The sequence below is a fragment of the Papio anubis genome, chromosome 6 (assembly GCF_008728515.1).
Source record: "Papio anubis isolate 15944 chromosome 6, Panubis1.0, whole genome shotgun sequence".
NCBI lineage: Eukaryota > Metazoa > Chordata > Mammalia > Primates > Cercopithecidae > Papio > Papio anubis.
Window position 1 is genome coordinate 10896938 of NC_044981.1, and position 20175 is coordinate 10917112.

General features: G+C 41.6%; 1 protein-coding gene across 1 annotated transcript in view; it reads left to right on the top strand.

The window, feature by feature from the left end:
- Positions 1–20175, top strand: part of SYCP2L (synaptonemal complex protein 2 like) — a 79357-nt gene that overhangs the window by 15374 nt on the left and 43808 nt on the right. Inside the window, exons 9-15 of the mRNA XM_031666909.1 lie at positions 1821–1873; positions 2498–2543; positions 4510–4602; positions 4697–4757; positions 16012–16157; positions 17875–17968; positions 18771–18868. Coding sequence (XP_031522769.1) covers positions 1821–1873; positions 2498–2543; positions 4510–4602; positions 4697–4757; positions 16012–16157; positions 17875–17968; positions 18771–18868 — 591 coding nt within the window. The remainder of the gene's footprint in view (positions 1–1820; positions 1874–2497; positions 2544–4509; positions 4603–4696; positions 4758–16011; positions 16158–17874; positions 17969–18770; positions 18869–20175) is intronic.

Sequence of the window (20175 nt, forward strand, 5' to 3'; positions counted from 1 at the left end):
GCTGCTGTGATGGCAGGAGGCTGAAAGGGACATGGCCTGGCAGAGGAGTATTATGGGGTGGCTGTGTTCTGAGCCATCTGACCTGTACAATTTGGAGAAACAATACTTTTTAGTGTCTTCTCTGCAACCTGGGCTTCCTGTGATTGTGTTCACAAAAGCCATACAAAAATAGCTTATGACTTTGTTGTGTATTCACCTTCCTCTTAAAATAGCTAAAACATTTTCCCTCTTCTTTTAAAAAATTTTAAAATGAGGGTTAGACTCCTGTAGGAAAAGGTAAAATTCTTAATAACAGTACTCATGTTGACAAAACCTTTCTGGTCAAAATTCCCATGTAATCAGGATTTTTATTAAACATGGACCTTTATATTTCCTCAGACTCTGAACCTACTGTCATATACTGCATATAGTAATTATTTAGCCAGGATTCAGTATAATCTCAGTGGAAAGACCATGAGGAACTGGGTTGAACCTAGAGTTTGAGCCCCACTTCTCCAATTTATGGGATGTATGCATTTTGGCAAGGTAATTGACTTGTGAAGCCTGAGTGACCTCATCTGTAAAATGGGACTAAAGCCCACTTCAAAGTCTTGAGAATTTAGTGAGAGAAACTGAAAGGTGCAGGGCTACTGTTGGCACTCATGTGTTAATTTCCTTTCTGCTCTTTGTCATTTCTCATTTGCAGGAAAATTTGATGAAAATAGAGAAATGTAATTATCTTGTTTCCAAAATCATTTCCTTCCCCAGAGCTATCAGTTTCTCAATTGAATTGTCTATGTGTTTTGTTTTGTTTTGTTTTGTTTTGTTTTTGAGGCAGAGTTTTGCTCTTGTTGCCCAGGCTGGAGTGCAAAGGCGCGATCTCGGCTCACCACAACCTCCGCCTCCTGGGTTCAAACGATTCTCCTGCCTCAGCCTCCCGAGTAGCTGGGATTACAGGCATGTGCCACCACTCCTGGCTAATTTTGTATTTTTAATAGAGGCGGGGTTTCTCCATGTTGGTCAGGCTGGTCTCCAACTCCCAACCTCAGATGATCTGCCTGCCTCAGCCTCCCAAAGTGCTGGGATTACAGATGAGAGCCACCGCACCCAGCCCGAATTGCTTTTTTACATGAAAGGCTTATACTGCTGATGTCTAATTACTGCTGAACGGTTAGATCAGGAGCATAAGGAGTGTTGACTACAATAGCCAATCCTTGCTAACAAAAGGGAACAAAATCTTAGATCTGTGTCTTTGTTTTTAGAATGTGGGGCAACAAATTTCTTCCTGAGAGCTGTTGGTTAGGTAAACTCTAATAATAGTCTTTGTTCTTAGAACATATGCTAGGAGAAGAGAGTGAGATAGAGAACTCCCAAAAAGGAAAACTGGCCATAGATAATACACCCAGATCAACCCAAAGTTGATAAATTTTATAGGTTTGTGGTTGGTTTGTGCTGTGCAGGTGTTAGGGAGGTGGATGCCCAATGGGTTGGTCAAATATTGTAACCTAGGTCATCAGTAAGATGTATTTCTCTTGCTTACACTTCTGACCCAGTGAAACATAACCAGACATTTAGGTTTTGGAGACCTAAGTATTCCTCAGCTGAAAATCTAATGGCTGCAGGGAGCAAAGGTTCCTTCTAGAAACATGATCCCGGAGCCTCCTCTTTGTGGCATGAAGTATTGTTAACATATAATAACGAATCCTTATAAAGCCTCATTGATGTTACTGCATCCTGGTCATTTAGAAGCAAACACTGGCCTCTATATGCTAAGGTAGTATTGACCAAGACATCTTGATTTTTTTTTTTTAATAAAAGAGTTTATATCATTTGCTTTGAAGGACAGTAGACGTTTTCTCAATCACCTAAACGACAGACTCGGTGACCAAAGAAGGTAAGTTGTGTCTCTGAGCATTATTGACTAGTTGTGTTCTGAAAATGTCTAATGTTTTAAAAGAGCAGTTTAGGATCTGTTTCATTTTGGGAGAGAATATTGGGTACATCTTTACAGAATATATTGAGTTGTCCATTGAGTAGAAACTTGAGAAGATCAGACCCTTTCTGCCTAGTGGCTTGTTGGAGTGTTTTTAAAAATTATCTCTTATCAGTTTTATGGTATTTGTGACTTGGGGTATGTATTTTAAAATAATACATTCTTTAAAGAGTTCATAGATTTTATTAAAAACAATTTCCTGACTTGAAGTTGCTGGAGTTAGTTGTATCATGAACAGTTAAGTCCTTGGTCAGACAATATTTGCTAAATTCACTCCTTTTGTTTGGGAATCTGGCTGAGTAACTGGGTTGAGATATAGTACTAGTAAACCTGGTTTACTGACTGCCAGATGGAGATTTGAAATCTACCCATAGTAGGTCTCCATTTGCAGACTTAACCCCCTTATCGTACTCTGTACGAGGAGACTTAATGCATACTCTAGTTATAAGTGCTTGTTGCGGAACGTCTGTAGATGTGTTTAAGGTTCATTCATATTTTATTTTTTAATTGTGAGATGTTTTGCAGGGTGTATTCATTTCCATGTGTTGCTGCTTTTGCTGATGAGCATGAGGTATGTTCATCTCTCTTGGAGGTCTGAGGGTGGTGTGCAGTGAAACCAGGAGTTAGGTTTATATGGTTAGGTCAAACTTTTGTTCTCATAACTCAAAAGGGCTTTTTAAAAAAGGATGCCAATTTCTCCTAATGACCTAAATTCTCAAACTGATCATACCATACTCTAACCAGAATGCATTACCAGTAAGTTTAAGGGCTCTACTATTACTACGGGAAAAAGGAATTTTAGGGTCTATACTGTGTACATGAGGACAGTTACAGGAAGCTTGCCTCATTTTACCCTATTCATGAGTAACATAATTTGTGCCTAGACTGGGGTAAAAAGAATGATTTCCTTGCTTCTCTCCTTCCATCTTATGCCCCACCCTCTTATTCTCAACCACTGGGGCCACTGTCCTTTCTCTCTCTCTCTCATTCTGCCTTGCACTTTATAGTCCAAGGTTGACCAGTTTCTTCCCCACCCCCCATTTGGTTTCTAGAGGAACAAGGTCCTTCATATAAAAGGGCCGCAACCTACAGCATCTCAGTTTCAGGCTAAAATATTTAGAGGTCTTGGAACCTTGACTTTGTGTGAGTGTCCTGGATCCTGTCTTCAGAATGTCCTCATTCATCATTTCTTTGTTTTGGGTTCAGAGTCCCCTTCTTGGCCTCCCTGAGCTAAACTTTCAACTCATGGCTACACTACACATTCCTTCTCTCTAGAACTGAGTCTGGTAGGCTGATTCTGTTTATTTTCCTTCCGGTTGTCTGATGATTCTGCTCTGTTTGGTTTTTCTTCTTTCTACGACATCCAAATTTCCATTCCCTTCCATCAGAGCCCTTACCCTGACCCTTACACTGGCTTCCAGGAACATGTATTGTGGGTGAAAGCCCTCATTCACCTCTGTAGCTATTAAAAGGTAGATATGTACTATAGAAAGGAAAGATGTCCAAGAAATACAACGTATTGGAAAATTGGATTATAGAATAGTAAGTCCTAGTGTTTTATCTATTGTTGGGGAATAAAATCTTTCTATATACTTCTTTTTTTTTTTTTTTTTTTGAGACGGAGTCTCGCTCTGTCGCCCAGGCTGGAGTGCCGTCGTGTGATCTCGGATCACTGCAAGCTCTGCCTCCCGGGTTCACACCATTCTCCTGCCTCAGCCTCCTGAGTAGCTGGGACTGCAGGCGCCTGCCACCACGCCCGGCTAATTTTTTGTATTTTTAGTAGAGACGGGGTTTCACTGTGTTAGCCAGGATGGTCTCAATCTCCTGACCTTGTGATCCGCCCGCCTCAGCCTCCCAAAGTGCTGGGATTACAGGCGAGAGCCACTGTGCCTGGCCTATACTTGTTGATACATGTCTAGAAAACATCTGGAAGGAAACAAAGGCATTGTTAATGGTGCCTATGGAAAGGTACTTACGAAAAGCTGAGGGGCAGAGAAGATGTTTACTGTTTCTATAAACACCATACTGTTAGAATCTTTCTTCCCCTGTTTTAACTATAAGCATCTATTTATTTTAGAATAATTAAAATGAAGGAAATTTGAAGTCTTCACGTTTTAGCTCTACTCTAATGGAAGATAGATGGCAAATCACTCATGTTTGGTTACAGTATCTCCTTCTCTGGAAGTTTCCATCCATATGCAGTGTGGATTGTTACTGATTCAACATAGAACTGTTTTCTCTGTGATTTTCATTAGAAAAAAGTTGTGTAGCTAGAATCATGTGACATATTTAAATATCTATTTAATATGCTACAGATAGTGGGATTTTTGGAGGGGTGAGGAGAAATGGCCGAGTTCCATAAAACTGAGATCCTTCTGGTTTGCACAAAAGAGTCAGTCAATAAAGAGAGGCCCTATAATGCTAGGAGAATGCTGTTCCAGGAAAAGCACAAATTCTGTCTTCAAGGGAATAATGTTTATCTGACCCTATAGCATGATTTTTATGTGTATAATTCATGCTGAAATGATCTCTTACAGATGAGAAAACCAGCGGATGAAAAATTAGAAAAATTTTGGATCGACTTCAACCTGGGAAGTCAGAGTGTCACTTTTTATATAGACAATGCTGAGGTAATGATTCTTGGTTAGAACTAAGTCTTTAGAGATCATTTTTATGGAAGTATATGTTTTGCACTCATGAATTTCACTTATTCATTTTCCCAAGAATACTCTATGGGACTCAGTGACACTTCCGAAGGAAGCAGTGATGAATTTCGGCATAATAGGTAATATGATACATTTAAACAACCCACGTCCATTTCCAAGTATTATTTCTGTTGTATTTGCCGTGTATATTTATTTATACATACTGTATATTTATTTTTATTATATTCTAGGGCATATTTTGATCATGCCTTGGGGTAGGAAGGCTGTGTGGTATGATGGAAGGTGTGCTGTCACAGGTTTGTGACTTCTGTGCTTTGTGACCTTGGGATTAAATTATTTGTCTAGTTTTTTCATTTTAAAAATGTTTGTAGATCCTCACAAAATTAAAAGTACAACTACCATATGATCCAGCAATCAGTTACCAATGCTTTTCCCCAAAGTGCTGCTTTGGTTTGAAAGAGTCTGATGGGGAGAGGAGAACATGTCATCCTAGGTTCCTCTCTTGATAAACCTAGAAGATCAGGTAGTAAACTGTGGATAGTAAGGAAGACATCTAGCAAGAAGGAACATGGCTGTCAGGAAATGTAGGTGCCTGCCCCCTCTATGGAGATGGATCATCAGGCTGTTTTGTAATTATTGGTTAGGATCAAGGGCTTTGCAGATCAGAGATTTTGATTTGCATTCCCCTGATCATTAGTGATGTTGAACATTTTTGCATGTTTGTTGGCCATTTGTATATCTTCTTTTGAGACTTGTCTATTCACGTCCTTAGCCCACTTTTGGATGGGATTTTTTTTTTTCTTGCTGAATTGAGTTCGTTGTAAATTCTGGATATTAGTCCTTTGTCGGATGTATAGATTTCTAAGGTTTTCGCCCACTCTGTGGGATGTCTATGTACTCTGCTGACTGTTTCTTTTGTCATGCAAAAGATCTTTAGTTTAATTAACTCCTAGCTATTTATCTTTGTTTTTATTGCATTTGTTTTTGGGTCATGAAATCCTTGCCTAAGCCAATGTCTAGAAGGGTTTTTCCAAAGTTATCTTCTAGAGTTTTTTTTTTTTTTTTGAAGTGGAGTTTTGCTGTTGTTGCCCAGGCTGGAGTGCAATGGCGCGATCTCGGCTTACCACAAACTCCACCTCCCGGGTTCAAGCGATTCTTCTGCCTTGGCCTCCCGAGTTGCTGGGATTACAGGCATGCGCCACCATGCCTGTCTAATTTTTTTGTATTTTTAATAGAGATGGGGTTTCTCCCTCTAGGTCAGGCTGGTCTTGAACTCCTGATCTCAGGTGATCTGTCCACCTTGGCCTCCCAAAGTGCTGGGATTACAGGTGTGAGCCACCGTGCCCGGCCTATCTTCTAGAATTTTTATAGTTTCAGGTCTTAGATTTAAGTCCTTCATCCGTCTTGAGTTGATTTTTGTATCAGGTGAGGGATGAGGATCCAGTTTCATTCTCGTACATGTGGCTTGCCAATTATCCCAGCACCATTTTGTTGAAAAGGGTGTCCTTTCCCTACTTTATGTTTTTGTTTGCTTTGTCAAAGATCAGTTGGCTGTATGTATTTGGGTTTATTTCTGGGTTCTCTATTCTGTTCCATTGGTCTATGTGCCTATTTTTATACCAGTACCATACTGTTTTTGTGACTATGGCCTTATAATATAGTTTGAAATCAGGTAATGTGATGCCTCCAGATTTGTTCTTTTTGCTTAGTCTTGCTTTGGCTATGTGGGCTCTTTTTTGGTTCCATATGAATTTTGGGATTGTTTTTTCTAATTCTGTGAAGAATGATGGTGATATTTTTCTGGGAATTGAATTGAACTTGTAGATTCCTTTTGGGAGTATGGTCATTTTCACAATATTGATTTTATCCATCCATGAGCATGGGATGTGTTTCCATTTGTTTGTGTTGTCTATGATTTCTTTCAGCAGTGTTTTGTAGTTCTTCTTGTAGAGATCTTTCCCCTCCTTGGTTAGGTATATACCTAAGTTTTATTTATTTATTTATTTATTTATTTATTTATTTATTTATTTATTTTGGAGATGGAGTCTCACTCTGTCACCCAGGCTGGAGTGATTTCAGTGGCGTGATCTCAGCTCACTGCAACCTCTGCCTCCTGGGTTCAAGTGATTCTCCTGTTTCAGCCTCCTGAGTAGATGGTATTACAGGTGCTCACCACCACACCCAGCTAATTTTGTATTTTTAGTCGAGACGGGATTTCACCATGTTAGCCAGGCTGATCTCAAACTCCTGACCTCAGGTGATCTGCCCACCTCAGCGTCCCAAAGCGCTGGGATTACAGGCATGAGCCACTGCACCCGGCCCATCCCTAAGTTATTTTATTTTATTTTTGCATCTATGATAAAAGGGTTTGAGTTCTTGATTTGATTCTCAGCTTGGTTGCTGTTGATGTATAGAAGAGCAACTGATTTGTGCACATTAATTTTTTATCTGAAAACTTTACTGAATTATTTGATGAGTTCAAGGAGCTTTCTGGAGGAATCTTTAGAGTTTTCTAGGTATACAATCATTATCATCAGCAAACAGAGACAATTTGACTTCCTCTTTACCAATTTGGATGCCCTTTATTTCTGTCTCTTGTCTGATTGCTCTGGCTAGCACTTCCAGTACTATGTTGAAAAGGAGTGGTGAGAATGAGCGTCCTTGTTTTGTTCTGGTTCTCAGAGGGAATGCTTTCAACTTTTCCCCGCTCAGTATTATGCTGGCTGTGGGTTTGTCATAGATGGCTTTTATTCCACTGAGGTATGTCCCTTGTATGCCGATTTTGCTGAGAGTTTTAATCAGAAAGGATGCTGGATTTTGTTGAATGCTTTTTCTGCATCTGTTGAGATGGTCATGTGATTTTTGTTTTTAATTCTGTTTTTGTGGTGTATCACATTTACTGACTTGTGCATATTAAACCATTCCTGCATACCTGGTATGAAACCCACCTAATGATGGTGGATTATCTTTTTGATATGTTGTTGGATTCAGTTAGCTAGTATTTGTTAAGAATTTTAGCATCTATGTTCATCAGGGATTTTGGTCTGTAGTTTTCTTTTTTGGTTATATCCCTTCCTGCTTTTGGTATTAGGGTGATACTGGCTTCATAGAATGACTTAGGGAGGGTTCCCTCTTTCTCTATCTTTTAGAATAATGTCAGTAGGATTGGTACCAATTCTTCTTTGAATGTCTGGTAGAATTCTGCTGTGAATCCGTCTGGTCCTGGACTTTTTGGTGCTGATAATTTTTAAATTACAATTTCTTTCTTTTTTTTTTTTTTTTTTGAGACGGAGTCTCGCTCTGTCGCCCAGGCTGGAGTGCAGTGGCCGGATCTCAGCTCACTGCAAGCTCCGCCTCCCGGGTTCACGCCATTCTCCGGCCTCAGCCTCCCGAGTAGCTGGGACTACAGGCGCCCGCCACCTCGCCCAGCTAGTTTTTTGTATATTTTAGTAGAGACGGGGTTTCACCGTGTTAGCCAGGACGGTCTCGATCTCCTGACCTCGTGATCCGCCCGTCTCGGCCTCCCAAAGTGCTGGGATTACAGGCTTGAGCCACCGCGCCCGGCCTAAATTACAATTTCAATCTCACTGCTTGTTATTGGTCTGTTCAGGGTATCTGATTCTTCCTGATTTAAGCTAGGAGGGTTGTATCTTTCCAGAAATTTATCCATCTCTTCTAGGTTTTCTAGTTTATATGTGTAATGGTGTTCATAGAAGCCTTAAATGATCTTTTGTATTTCAGTGATGTCAGTCGTAGTATCTCCTGTTTCATTTCTTACTGAGCTTATTTGGATTTTCTCTCTTTTCTTGATTAGTCTTACTTATAGTCTATCAATTTTATTTACTTTTCAAAGAACCAGCTTTTTGTTTCATTTATCTTTTGTATTGTTTTGTTTCAGTTTCATCTAGTTCTGCTCTGATGTTGGTTATTTCTTTTCTTCTGCTGGATTTGAGTTTGGTTTGTTCTTATTTCTCTAGTTCCTTGAGGTGTGACCTTAGATTGTCTGTCTGTGCTCTTTCAGACTTTTTGATGTAGGTGTTTAGGGCTATGAACTTTTCTCTTAGCATTGCCTTTGCTGTATCCCAGAGGTTTTGATAGGTTGTGTCACTGTTGTCACTCAGTTCAAAAAATTTTTAAATTTCCATCTTGATTTCATTTTTGACCCAATGATCATTCAGTAGCTGGTTATTTAATTTCCATGTATTTGCATGGTTTTGAAGGTTCTTTTTAGAGTTGATTTCCAGTTTTATTCCACTGTGGTCTGAGAGAGTGCTTGATATAATTTCAGCTTTCTAGGCCAGGCGTGGTGGCTCACACCTGTAATCCCAGCACTTTGGGAGGCCAAGGTGGGCAGATCACCTGAGGTTTGGAGTTCAAGACCAGCCTGGCTAACATGGTGAAACCCTGTCTCTAGTAAAAATACAAAAAAATTAACTGGTGGCACATGCCTGTAATCCTAGCTACTTGGGAGACTGAGGCAGGAGAATCACTTGAACCTGGGAGGTAGAGGTTGCAGTGAACCAAGATCATGCTACTGCACTCCAGCCTGGGTGACAGAGCAAGATTCCATTTCAAAAAATAAAATAATCATCATCATAATTTCAGTTTTCTTAAATTTATTGAGGCTCGTTTTTTGGTCTTCTCATGTGGTCTGTCTTGGAGAAAGTTCCAGGCGCCTGTTGAATAGAATGTGTATTCTGCGGTTGTTGGATAGAATGTTCTGTATATATCTGTTAAGTTCATGTGTTCCAGGGTATACTTTAAATCCGTTGTTTCTTTGTTGATTTTCTGTCTTGATGATCTGTTTAGTGCTGTCAGTGGCGTATTGTAGTTCCCCACTGTTACTGTGTTGTTGTTTATCTTATTTCTTAGGTCTGTTAGTAATTGTTTTATAAATTTGGGAGCTCCAGTGTTAGGTGCATATGTGTTTAGGACTGTGATATTTTTTTGTTGGTCAAGGCCTTTTGTCATTATATAATGTCCCTCTTTGTCTTTTTTAACTGCTGTTTTGTTAAAGGTTGTTTTGTCTGATATGAGAATAACTCCTGCTCGCTTTTGGTGCCCATGTGCATGAAATGTCTTTTTCCACTCCTTTACCTTGAGTTTATGTGAGTGCTTATGTGTTAGGTGAGTCTCTTGAAGGCAGCAGATGGTTGGTGAATTCTTATTCATTCTGCAGTTCTGTAGGCCATTTACATTCAGTGTTAGTATTGAGATGTGAGGTACCATTCCATTCATCATGCTATTTGTTGCTTATATACCTTGGTTTTTGTAATATCGTATTTTTGTTTTATAGGTCCTGTGTGATTTATGCCTTAAAGAAGTTCTGTTTTGATGTGTTTCCAGGATTCAAGATTTAGAGCTCCTTTTAGCAGTTCTTGTAGTGGTGGCTTGATAGTGGCAAATTCTCTCAGCATTTGTTTGTCTGAAAAAGACTGTATCTTTCCTTCATATGTCAAGCTTATTTTCACTGGATACTAAATTCTTGGCTGATAATTGTTTTGTTTGAGGAGGCTGAAGATAGGGCCCCAATCCCTTCTAGCTTGTAGGGTTTCTACTGAGAAATCTGCTGTTAATCTGATAGGTTTTTTTTATAGGTTACCTGGTGCTTTTGTCTCACCACTTTCAAGATTCTTTCCTTCGTTGGGAGGCTGAGGTTGGAAAGTGGTGTGAACCCAGGAGGTGGAGCTTGCAGTGAGCCGAGATCGCGCCACTGCACTCCAGCCTGGGTGACAGAGCGAGACTCCATCTCAAAAAAAAAAAAGAAAAGAAAACCTGATGACAGTGTGCCTAGCCGATGATCTTTTTGCGATGAATTTCCTGAGTGTTCTTTGTGCTGCTTGTATTTGGATGTCTTGGTCTCTAGCAAAGTCGGGGAAGTTTTCCTTGATTATTCCCCCAGATATATTTTCCAAACTTTCAGATTTCTCTTCTTCCTCAGGAGTGCCGTTTATTCTCAGGTTTGGTCGTTTAACATCATCCCAGACTTCTTGGAGGCATTGTTAATATTAACTTACTCTTTTTTCTTTGTCTTTGTTGTATTGGATGAATTCGAAGACCTTGTCTTCGAGCTCTGACTTTGTTTGGTTTTGTTTGTTTGTTTTGAGACAGAGTCTTGCTCTGTCACTGGGCTGGAGTACGGTGGTGTGATCTCAGCTCACTGCAACCTCCACCTCCTGGGTTCAAGAGATTCTCGTGCCTCAGCCTTCTGAGTAGCTGGGATTACAGGCACGTGCCACCATACCCAGCTAATTTTTTTTGTATTTTTAGTAGAGACAGGGTTTCACCGTGTTGGCCAGGATGGTCTCGATCTCCTGACCTCATGATCTACCCACCTTGGCCTCCCAAAGTGCTGGGATTACAGGTGTGAGCTACCATGCCTGGCTGACTTTCTTTCTTCTATTTGTTCGATTCTATTGTTGAGACTTTCCAGAGCATTTTGCATTTCCGTAAGTTGTCCATTGTTTCCTGAAATGTTGATTGTTTTTTATTTATGCTATCTATTTCACTGAATAGTTCTCCTTTCACTTCTTGTATGATTTTTTTTTTTTCCTTACATTGGGCTTCACCTTTCTCTGATGCCTCCCTGATTAGCTTAATAACTAACCTCCTGAATTTCTTTTTCAGATAAATCAGGGATTTCTTCTAGGTTTGGATCCATTGCTGGTGAGCCAGTATGATTTTTGGGGGGTGTTGAAGAACCTTGTTTTGTCATAGTACTAGAGTTGGTTTTCTGGTTCTTTCTCCTTTGGGTAGGCTCTGTCAGAGGGAGGGTCTAGGGCTGAAGGCTGTTGTTCAGATTCTTTTGTCCCATGGGGTGTACCCTTGATATAGTACTCTCCCCCTTTTCCTATGGATGTGGCTTCCTGAGAGCCCAGTCGTAGAGATTATTATCTCTCTTCAGGGTCTAGCCACCCAGCAAGTCTACTAGGCTCCGGGCTGGTACTGGGGGGTGTCTGCAGAGTCCTGTGATGTGAACTGTCTATGGGTCTGTCAGCCTTGGATACCAGCACCTGTTCTGATGGAAGTGGCAGGGAGGTGAAATGGACTCTGTGATGGTTCTTAGCTTTGGTGGTTTAATGCTCTATTTTTGTGCTGGTTGGCCTTCTGCCGGGAGGTGGCGCTTTCCAGAGAGCATCAGCTGTGGTAGTGTGGGGAGGAACAGGCGGTGGGTGGGGCCACTATTCCCTTAGTCTTCAGTTACCAGGATAGGTAGGGAAGGACCACTGGGTGGGGGCAGGATTAGGAGTGTCTGAACTCAGACTCTCCTTGGGTGGGTCTTGCTATGGCTGTGAGGGGTGAGGTTCCCAGGCCAATGGAGTTATGTTCCTAGGAGGATTATGGCTGTCTCTGCTGAGTCATACAGGTTGTCAGGGAAGTGGGGAAAAGTCAGCAGTCACAGGCCTCACCCAGCTCCCGTGCAATCCAAAGGCCAATCTCACTCCCACTGTACCCCCACCCCCAACGGCACCAAGTCTGTTTCCAGGCAGTGGGTGAGCAAGAAAGCAGGGGCTTTTAAAGAGGACTTGGCATGAATGGTATGTAAGGGAGAGAGTGAGGAAGTGTGGGGTCTTCATGACTTGCTTATTCATCAGGTGGTCTGGCTGATGCCATTGTGGGCAGAACTCAGTTGTACATTGACTGTTGTCTCAGGGCAATCTCCTGGTGGGGAGAATCTCAGGGAGTGCCTGGTGTGGTTCAACATTTCTTCCTTAGAATTTCTTTTTGTTTTGTTTTGTTTTGTTTTGAGACAGCGTATCTCTGTCACCTAGTCTGGAGTGCAGTGGCGCAATCTTGGCTCATTGCAACCTCCGCCTCCTGGGTTCAAGCGATTCTCCTGCCTCAGCCTGCTGAGTAGCTAGGATTACAGGCCCATACCACCACACTTGGCTAATTTTTATATTTTAGTAGAGATGGGATTTTGCCATGTTGGCCAGGCTGGTCTCGAACTCCTGACCTCAAGTAATCTGATAGCCTCGCCCTCCCAAAGTGCTGGGATTACAGGTGTGAGCCACCGTGCCTGGCCTCCTTAGAATTTCTAAGCAAACATATAGTTAGATGAGCTTGCAGCACAAAGAGTGCCTCATGGAAAGAAGGTAAATGTTATCATTGCATTCCTTTTTTTTTTTCCTTCAACTTTTATTTTAAGTTCATGGGTATATGTGCAAGATGTACAGGTTTGTTACATAGGTAAATGTGTGCCATAGTGGTTTGCTGCACAGATCATCCCATCACCTAAGTGTTAAACTCAGCATCCATTAGTTATTCTTCCTGATGTTCTCCCCAACATTCCCAGGCCCCAGTGTGTGTTGTTCCCCACCATGTGTCCATGTGTTCTCATCATTCAGCTCCCACTTATAAGTGAGAACATGTGGTGTTTGGTTTTCTGTTCCTGTGATAGTTTGCTGTGGATGATGGCTTGCAGCTCCATCCATGTCCCTGCAAAGGACATGATCTCATTCTTTTTTATGGCTGCATAGTATTCCATGGTGTATATGTACCACATTTTTTTTTAATCCAGTCTATCACTGATGGGCATTTAGATCGATTCCATGCCTTTGCTATTGTGAATAGTGCTGCAATGAACATAGGTGTGCATGTATTTTTATAATAGAATGATTTATATTCGTCTGGGCATATACCCAGTAATGGGATTGCTGGGTCAAATGGTATTTCTTTCTCTACGTCTTTGAGGAATCACCACAGTGCCTTCCACAATGGTTGAACTAATTTACCCTTCCACCAACAGTGTAAAAGCATTCCTTTTTCTCTGCAACTTTGCCAGCATCTGTTGTTTGACTTTTTAATGATAGCCATTCTGACTGGCATGAGATGGTATCTCACTGTGGTTTTGATTTGCATTTCTCTGATGATCAGTGATGTTGAGCTTTTTTTCATGTTTGTTGGCTGCATGAATATCTTTGTTTGATAAGTATCTGTTTATGTCCTTTGACCCCTTTTTTGTTTTTGAGACGGAGTCTCACTCTGTCGGCCGGGTTGGAGTGCAGTGGCGCGATCTTGGCTCACTGCAAGCTCTGCCTCCTGGGTTCACGCCATTCTCCTGCCTCAGCCTCCTGAGTAGCTGGGACCACAGGCTTCCGCCACCACACTGGGCTAACAATTAGCTAGTTACTTTTTAAGATATTTAAACTTACTTTTGTTGAATGGTTTTATAGACTTTCCCTGCAGTGATGAGTAAAATGTCCAGTAAGATTAGTATTTTGGGGAGATCATGGAGCCTTACTCTAGGCCAATACCGTCCTATAGAAATATAAGGTGAGCCAGATACTTAATTTAAAATTTTCTAGTAGTCACGTTAAAGAAAAAAGTAGATTAATTTTGGTAGATTAAAAAAGTAAGATTAAGTAGATTAATTTTAATAATATATTTTATTTAACCCAGAATATTATATCCAGGAATAATATCCAGAATATTATTTTAACATGTAATCAATATTTTAAAATTACTAATGATACATTTTACATTCTTCTTTTGTGTACTGAGTCTTCATAATCTGATGTGTATTTTATGCTTACAGAGCATCTCAGTTGGTACTAGGCATGCTTTAAGTACTCTGATGAGTTGGACCTTACAGATTTAGACTCATGTATGTTTCACTCTTTTTTTTCCCCTTCTTTCCCTTCTCATTAATTTGTGGCCATTAGCTTTGCCTGTTCTTTCCTGGACTTTGCTGCCTTTTCTATTCTGCTTCTTCCAACTTACCTTGTACCTAACGTGGCTTATTCTTGGGCTCTTTGTGAATTTGGTCTAAGCTATTTTCTCTTCTAAGCCTGATGACAATTTGTCAGGAAAGGGCCGGTGACCAGGTAGGAGCCTGCAAGGAGGCTGTTGTCTGAGACACAGACTTTCTTTTTTTTTTTTTTGAGATGGAGGCTCACTCTGCCACCCAGGCTGGAGTGCAGTGGCACGATCTCAGCTCATTGCAACCTCCACTTACCGGGTTCAAGCGGTTCTCCTGCCTCAACCTCCTGAGTAGCTGGGATTACAGGGGTGCACCACCATGCCCAGCTAATTTTTGTATTTTTAGTAAAGACAGTGTTTCAGCGTGTTGGTCAGGCTGGTTTCGAACTCCTGATTTTGTGATGTGCCCACCTCGACGCAGTCTTTCTTTCTTTCTTTCTCTCTTTCTTTTCTTTTCTTTTCTTTTCTTTTCTTTTCTTTTCTTTTCTTTTCTTTTTTTTCTTTCTTTCTTTCTTTCTTTCTTTCTTTCTTTCTTTCTTTCTTTCTTTCTTTCTTTCCTTCCTTCCTTCCTTCCTCCCTCCCTCCTCCCTCCCTCCCTCCCTTCCCTCCCTCCCTCCCTCCCTCCTTCCTTCCTTCCTTCCTTCCCTCCTTCCCTCCCTCCCTCCCTCCCTCCCTCCTTCCCTCCTTCCTTTCTTCCCTCCCTCCTTCCTTCCCTCCTTCCTTCCTTCCTTCCTTCCTTCCTTCCTTCCTTCCTTCCTTCCTTCCTTCCTTCCTTCTTCCCTCCCTCCCTCCCTTCTTTCCTTCCCTTTCTTTCTTTCCTTTCTTTCTTTCGTCTTTCTTTCTTCCTTTCTTTTTCTTTCTTTCTTTCTTTCTTTCTTTTTTGACAGAGTCTTACTCTGTCACCCAGGCTGGAGTGCAGTGGCACGATCTCGGCTCACTGCAAGCTCCGCCTCTTGGGTTCATGCCTATTCTCCTGCCTCAGTTTCCTGAATAGCTGGGACTAGAAGCGCCCGCCACCATGCCCGGCTATTTTTTTGTATTTTTAGCAGAGACAGGGTTTCACCGTGTTAGCCAAGATGGTCTCGATCTCCTGACCTCGTGATCAGCCTGCCTTGGCCTCCCAAAGTGCTAGGATTACTGGCGTGAGCCACCGCCACTGGCCTGCAGACTTCTTTCTAAGGTGTTTCTGCCTCTTCTTCAAGTGGAGTCCATTGAAATGGTGGTAGATTATTCCATTTTGCACACTGGGGACAGTGAGTTTTATTTTCAATTTTAGAAATAAGTAGAATTTCAGAGAGAGAGAGTGAATGTTGTGCTTAGTATATTTGGGAATGAAATACCTATTGCAGATGATAGCCTTGTATTAAACAAAATGCTCTTTAAAAAATTGAATTGCAGAAGGCAAAACTATCTTCATTTCTTTGCTGCTAAGGTAAGTTACTTCCAATGTTTGCAAGATCAACCACTTAATTGTATAGTATATGTATATGCGTAAATACACATGTGCCTCTAAAGGACAATTTCAAAGTAATGTTATTTAATATGATTTCTTTTCAACTTCTTACCACAGAAAAATCTGGACACCCTAGTATAGTTATTTAAAATTATAAAATTTTAAAATAAAACATTGAAGTATGTTGTTATGCATTGATATTCCATATTTTCTCGTAGAAACTGAGAAGATAAAGATATTTATCATTTACCTCAAGAAGCCCATGATTATCAGCTACAAAGAAGTCATGAAAATAGAAATCCATTTTGATTTGCAGTTCAACATATCACAAGCTTCCATTCAAGCTTTAGGAAAAGATAAACAGGTGGCAGGTTTCATTCTTTTGGATTATTTAAAAATGTTTTAGTATATTTCATGTCTATTAAATGTCCTTGTTGGGTTTTGATGTGAATATTTGATCAAGCAGGAAACCTGGTCTTTCGAGTGCCATGTAAAAAGAGTTGAGAGTTCTGGATTTGAATCCCAGTTTTCCCTTTTCATGGGTCATTGTCTTGACGAGGTAGGACAGAAAGCCTCTTTGTTCCTTGAAATGCTTATTCTACTTACTGTGAACAGATGAAAAGTTTTCTAGGATAATATCACCCTCTTACCACCTTCTTCCTGGAGTCCTGAGGACACTGGCATTTCCATCTCTCTCAGCTTCCCCTGGACCTATGGGGAGTGTATTAGTCTGTTCTCACGCTGCTAATAAAGACATACCCGAGACTGGGTAATTTATAAAGGAAAGAGGTTTAATGGACTCACAGTTCAACATAGCTGGGGAGGCTTCACAATCATGGTAGAAGGCAAAGGAGGAGCAAAGTCACATCTTACATGGTGGGAGGCAAGAGAGCTTGTGTAAGGGAACTCCCCTGTATAAAACCATCAGATCTTGTGAAACTTACTATCACAAGAACAGCATGGGAAAGACCCGTCCCCATGATTCAATTACTTCCCATGGGGTCCCTCCCATGACACGTGGGAATTATGGGAGCTACGTTTCAAGATGAGATTTGGGTGGGGACACGGCCAAACCATATCAGGGAGTCATTAGGAGTAAAGTTTCTGAGGGAGTTTTTCCACAGTTTTACCTGTTGGTCTTACCTTGTGGAAATGGTCTATACCTCTCTAGATTGCTGTGGTCTCCAACTCTCTGACTGTAATGTTTCCTGTTTGTTGACAGGAACAGGAAAGCTTTCTGTATCACAGACGGTAGACGGGGCAAAGAAATTTGTGACAAAAGGCAAAAAATACTGTGGTAATGGCCCACAGAGAGTTAAATTAAGAGCTCAGAGATCTGAGGGAGAGGTCTTGGTCCGGCTTCCTTTTGGTTTGAGTTGTATATGAAAGTGTTTATATGTAGCAAAGTGCTCTTAAAATAGTTTCCAAAAACTCACCCTATTTTAATGACATGGTCTTTTTACAAAAACTCCATTTTGTGGTTGAGGATGAGGATGAGAAATAAAGGGGAAATCAGTCACTTGATAAAAAAAACATTTCTTCCATCAAATTACATATGTTCTGACGAGAAGTTTGCTTTAACTCACAAAAACATCAAAACCATATGTATTTCCATATTTCACAAAATGAATAATATGTTTGGAGGGGAGAATGAGGATTTTCCTGTGATAAAGCTGCAGTTCCTAGAATAGGAGGCCCCTACCCTAGGGAAAGGGGTTGGCCTGAGGACCCTACAGTTGGGAACTCACTACAGACTCATCCTGAGAGAGACTCAGTGCCTACGAGAAGCAGGGATTAGCCGTTACCCAACAGGGTGAGACCTGGGCCAGAGACGGGAGAGGCTGGGAAGACACTAGGAAAGAGTGCTTAGAGCAGGGGAATGGCTAGCCCTAGCTCGTCCTGGAGGGAGATGGGGCCTGGAGAAGGCAGAAACAGTGGAATGATCCTTCAGGAGAGGACAAACTGGTAAACTTGACTAACTTCTGATTTATCATGTTTTGTTCTAAGCTTTAGGTTTTCCTTAATTTTTTTTTTTTTTTAAATGACTACATTTCAAAGTTGACTTTTGTCTTGCATTTCAGATGTCGCCTGACCAGATGAAAATCTCCTCAGAACTTTTTAGTAAGTCTGATAAAGAAGACAGGGAGAATCCCAGTGGCCATGAAAGAGAAACAGGTATATTGGGAAATAAGGAAATTCTGACCCTGAGTTTCCTATAAAAGCAATGAAACCTTAGTTGGAAGAGGTCACTGGAAACCTGTGGTCATATGAGTGATGCATGTCTGATGGCACCTCTGGAGGAAGAAGAACTGCTGATAGCCTTGAATTGTTTTCTACACCTGATAAGGTCTCTCTTGTCGGTCAACTGGAAATGACAAAGGAGAAGAAATGATGGGGTTTGGGGGAGGCAGGACATGGGGGGTAGGGAGGGTCTTGTCTACCCATAAAGCCGGCCCTGCACTAGACCATGTTTCTCTTTTGAGTTACGCCCCAAGGCTGTTTTCCCAAGTGCCCATAGATTTCTTGTTTTTTGAGATGGAGTCTTGCTCTGTTGCCCAGGCTGGAGTGCAGTGGCGTGATCTTGGCTCACTGCAACCTCTGCCTCCCAGGTTCAAGCGACTCTCCTGCCTCAGATTCCCAAGTAGCTGGTACTATAGGTGTGTGCCACCATGCCCAGCTAATTTTTTCTATTTTTAGTGGAGATGGGGTTTTGCCACATTGGCCAGGCTGGTCTCAAACTCTTGGATTCAAGTGATCCGCCCACCTTGGCCTCCCAAAGTTGTGGGATTTCAAGCATGAGCCAACATGCCAGCCAGTGCCCATAGATTTCTGATTGGAGGTTTGAGGCAGGACCTAATTACCAGCTCTTACCAAAGGATGGAGAGGTACCAGAGGGGGCATTCCATGAAGAGCACTGGTGAGAATGTCAGCGTGTGCATGGTTATTATAGTAAATGTCTTTCTCTTAATTTGTATAGAGCAGGCAGAAGAATCCACCAACGTGGTAGAGTTTATGAGTGCTGAAGATGACCGCTGCCTAATAACTCTCCGCTTAAATGACCAACCTAAGCCACCTGTGAGTACAGGGAGTAGGGCTCAAGGTTCTTATCTGTCTCTATTAGGGTAGTGACAGGTGGAAGCCACCTTTCCTGGTTCATAGACCATTTTCTCCTGGCCAACCATCTGTCAATTAAAAAAATTTTTTTAAGACAAGGCCTTGTTCTGTCGTCATAGTTCACTGCGGCCTCAGCCTCCCAAGCTCATGCGATCATCCTGCCTCAGCTTCCTGAGTAGCAAGAACTACAGGTGGTGGCACCATGCCTGCCTCATTTTAACATTTTTTATAGAGATGGAGTCTTGCTCCATTGCCCGGGCTGGTCTCAAACTCCTGGCCTTAAGAGATTCTCCCATCTTGGCTTCCCAAATCTCTGGGATTACAGGCATGAGCCACTATGCCTCATCAGCTGTCTGTCAGATTTTTTCACCATCCCCTCCTTGAGATTGTTTTTGCCTCCATGTTTGTGTGTTCTCTTTTCTTTTCTTTTTTTTTTTTTTTTTGAGACTGAGTTTCACTCTTGTCACCCAGGCTGGAGTGCACTGGCACGATCTTGGCTCACTGCCACCTCCACCTCTGGGTTCGGGTGATTCTCCTGCTTCAACCTCCTGAGTAGCTAGGATTATAGGTGCATGCCACCATGCCTGGCTAATTTTTGTATCTTTAGTAGAGACGGGATTTCGCCATGTTGGCCAGGCTGGTCTCAAACTCCTGACCTCAGGTGATCACCCGCTTTGGCCTCCCAAAGTGCTGGGATTACAGGCATGAGTCACTGCACCTGGCGGCACCCGGCTGTGTGTTCTCTTTTCGTTCAACTCGGTTTTCCCTTGGAATACATGACTTGTTTGGCCTCTGTCTCATTTCTTCATTTGGGATCTAGGGACTGAAGGAACCTAATGTTTGGGAGTGACACTTAGCTCCTCCCTGGCCTGAAATGAGAATGAACTATTAGTAGCTGAATGCTGCAGCCCTTGAGAGGCAAGAGGGCTTGAGGACTGGGCCCTGAAGATACCCGACAAACAGAACTCAAAAAAATTCCATATTAAAATCAAGCATAAACATGTATTCATCACAGCATTTATGACAATGTAACAACAGAAAAAGATTTTAAAAATATAAATATCCAAGTACAGTTGAATAATCCACCAGAAAGATTAAACTTGCCCTAAATCTCTAATCTTTTGTAATCCAGGCTTAATTTCAAAATGCTTTATGTTTTAAACAAATTACCCTCGTGGGCTGGGTGTGGTGTTCACACCCGTAATCCCAGCACTTTGGGAGGCCCAGGCAGGTGGATCATGTGAGGTGAGGAGTTTGAGACCAGCCTG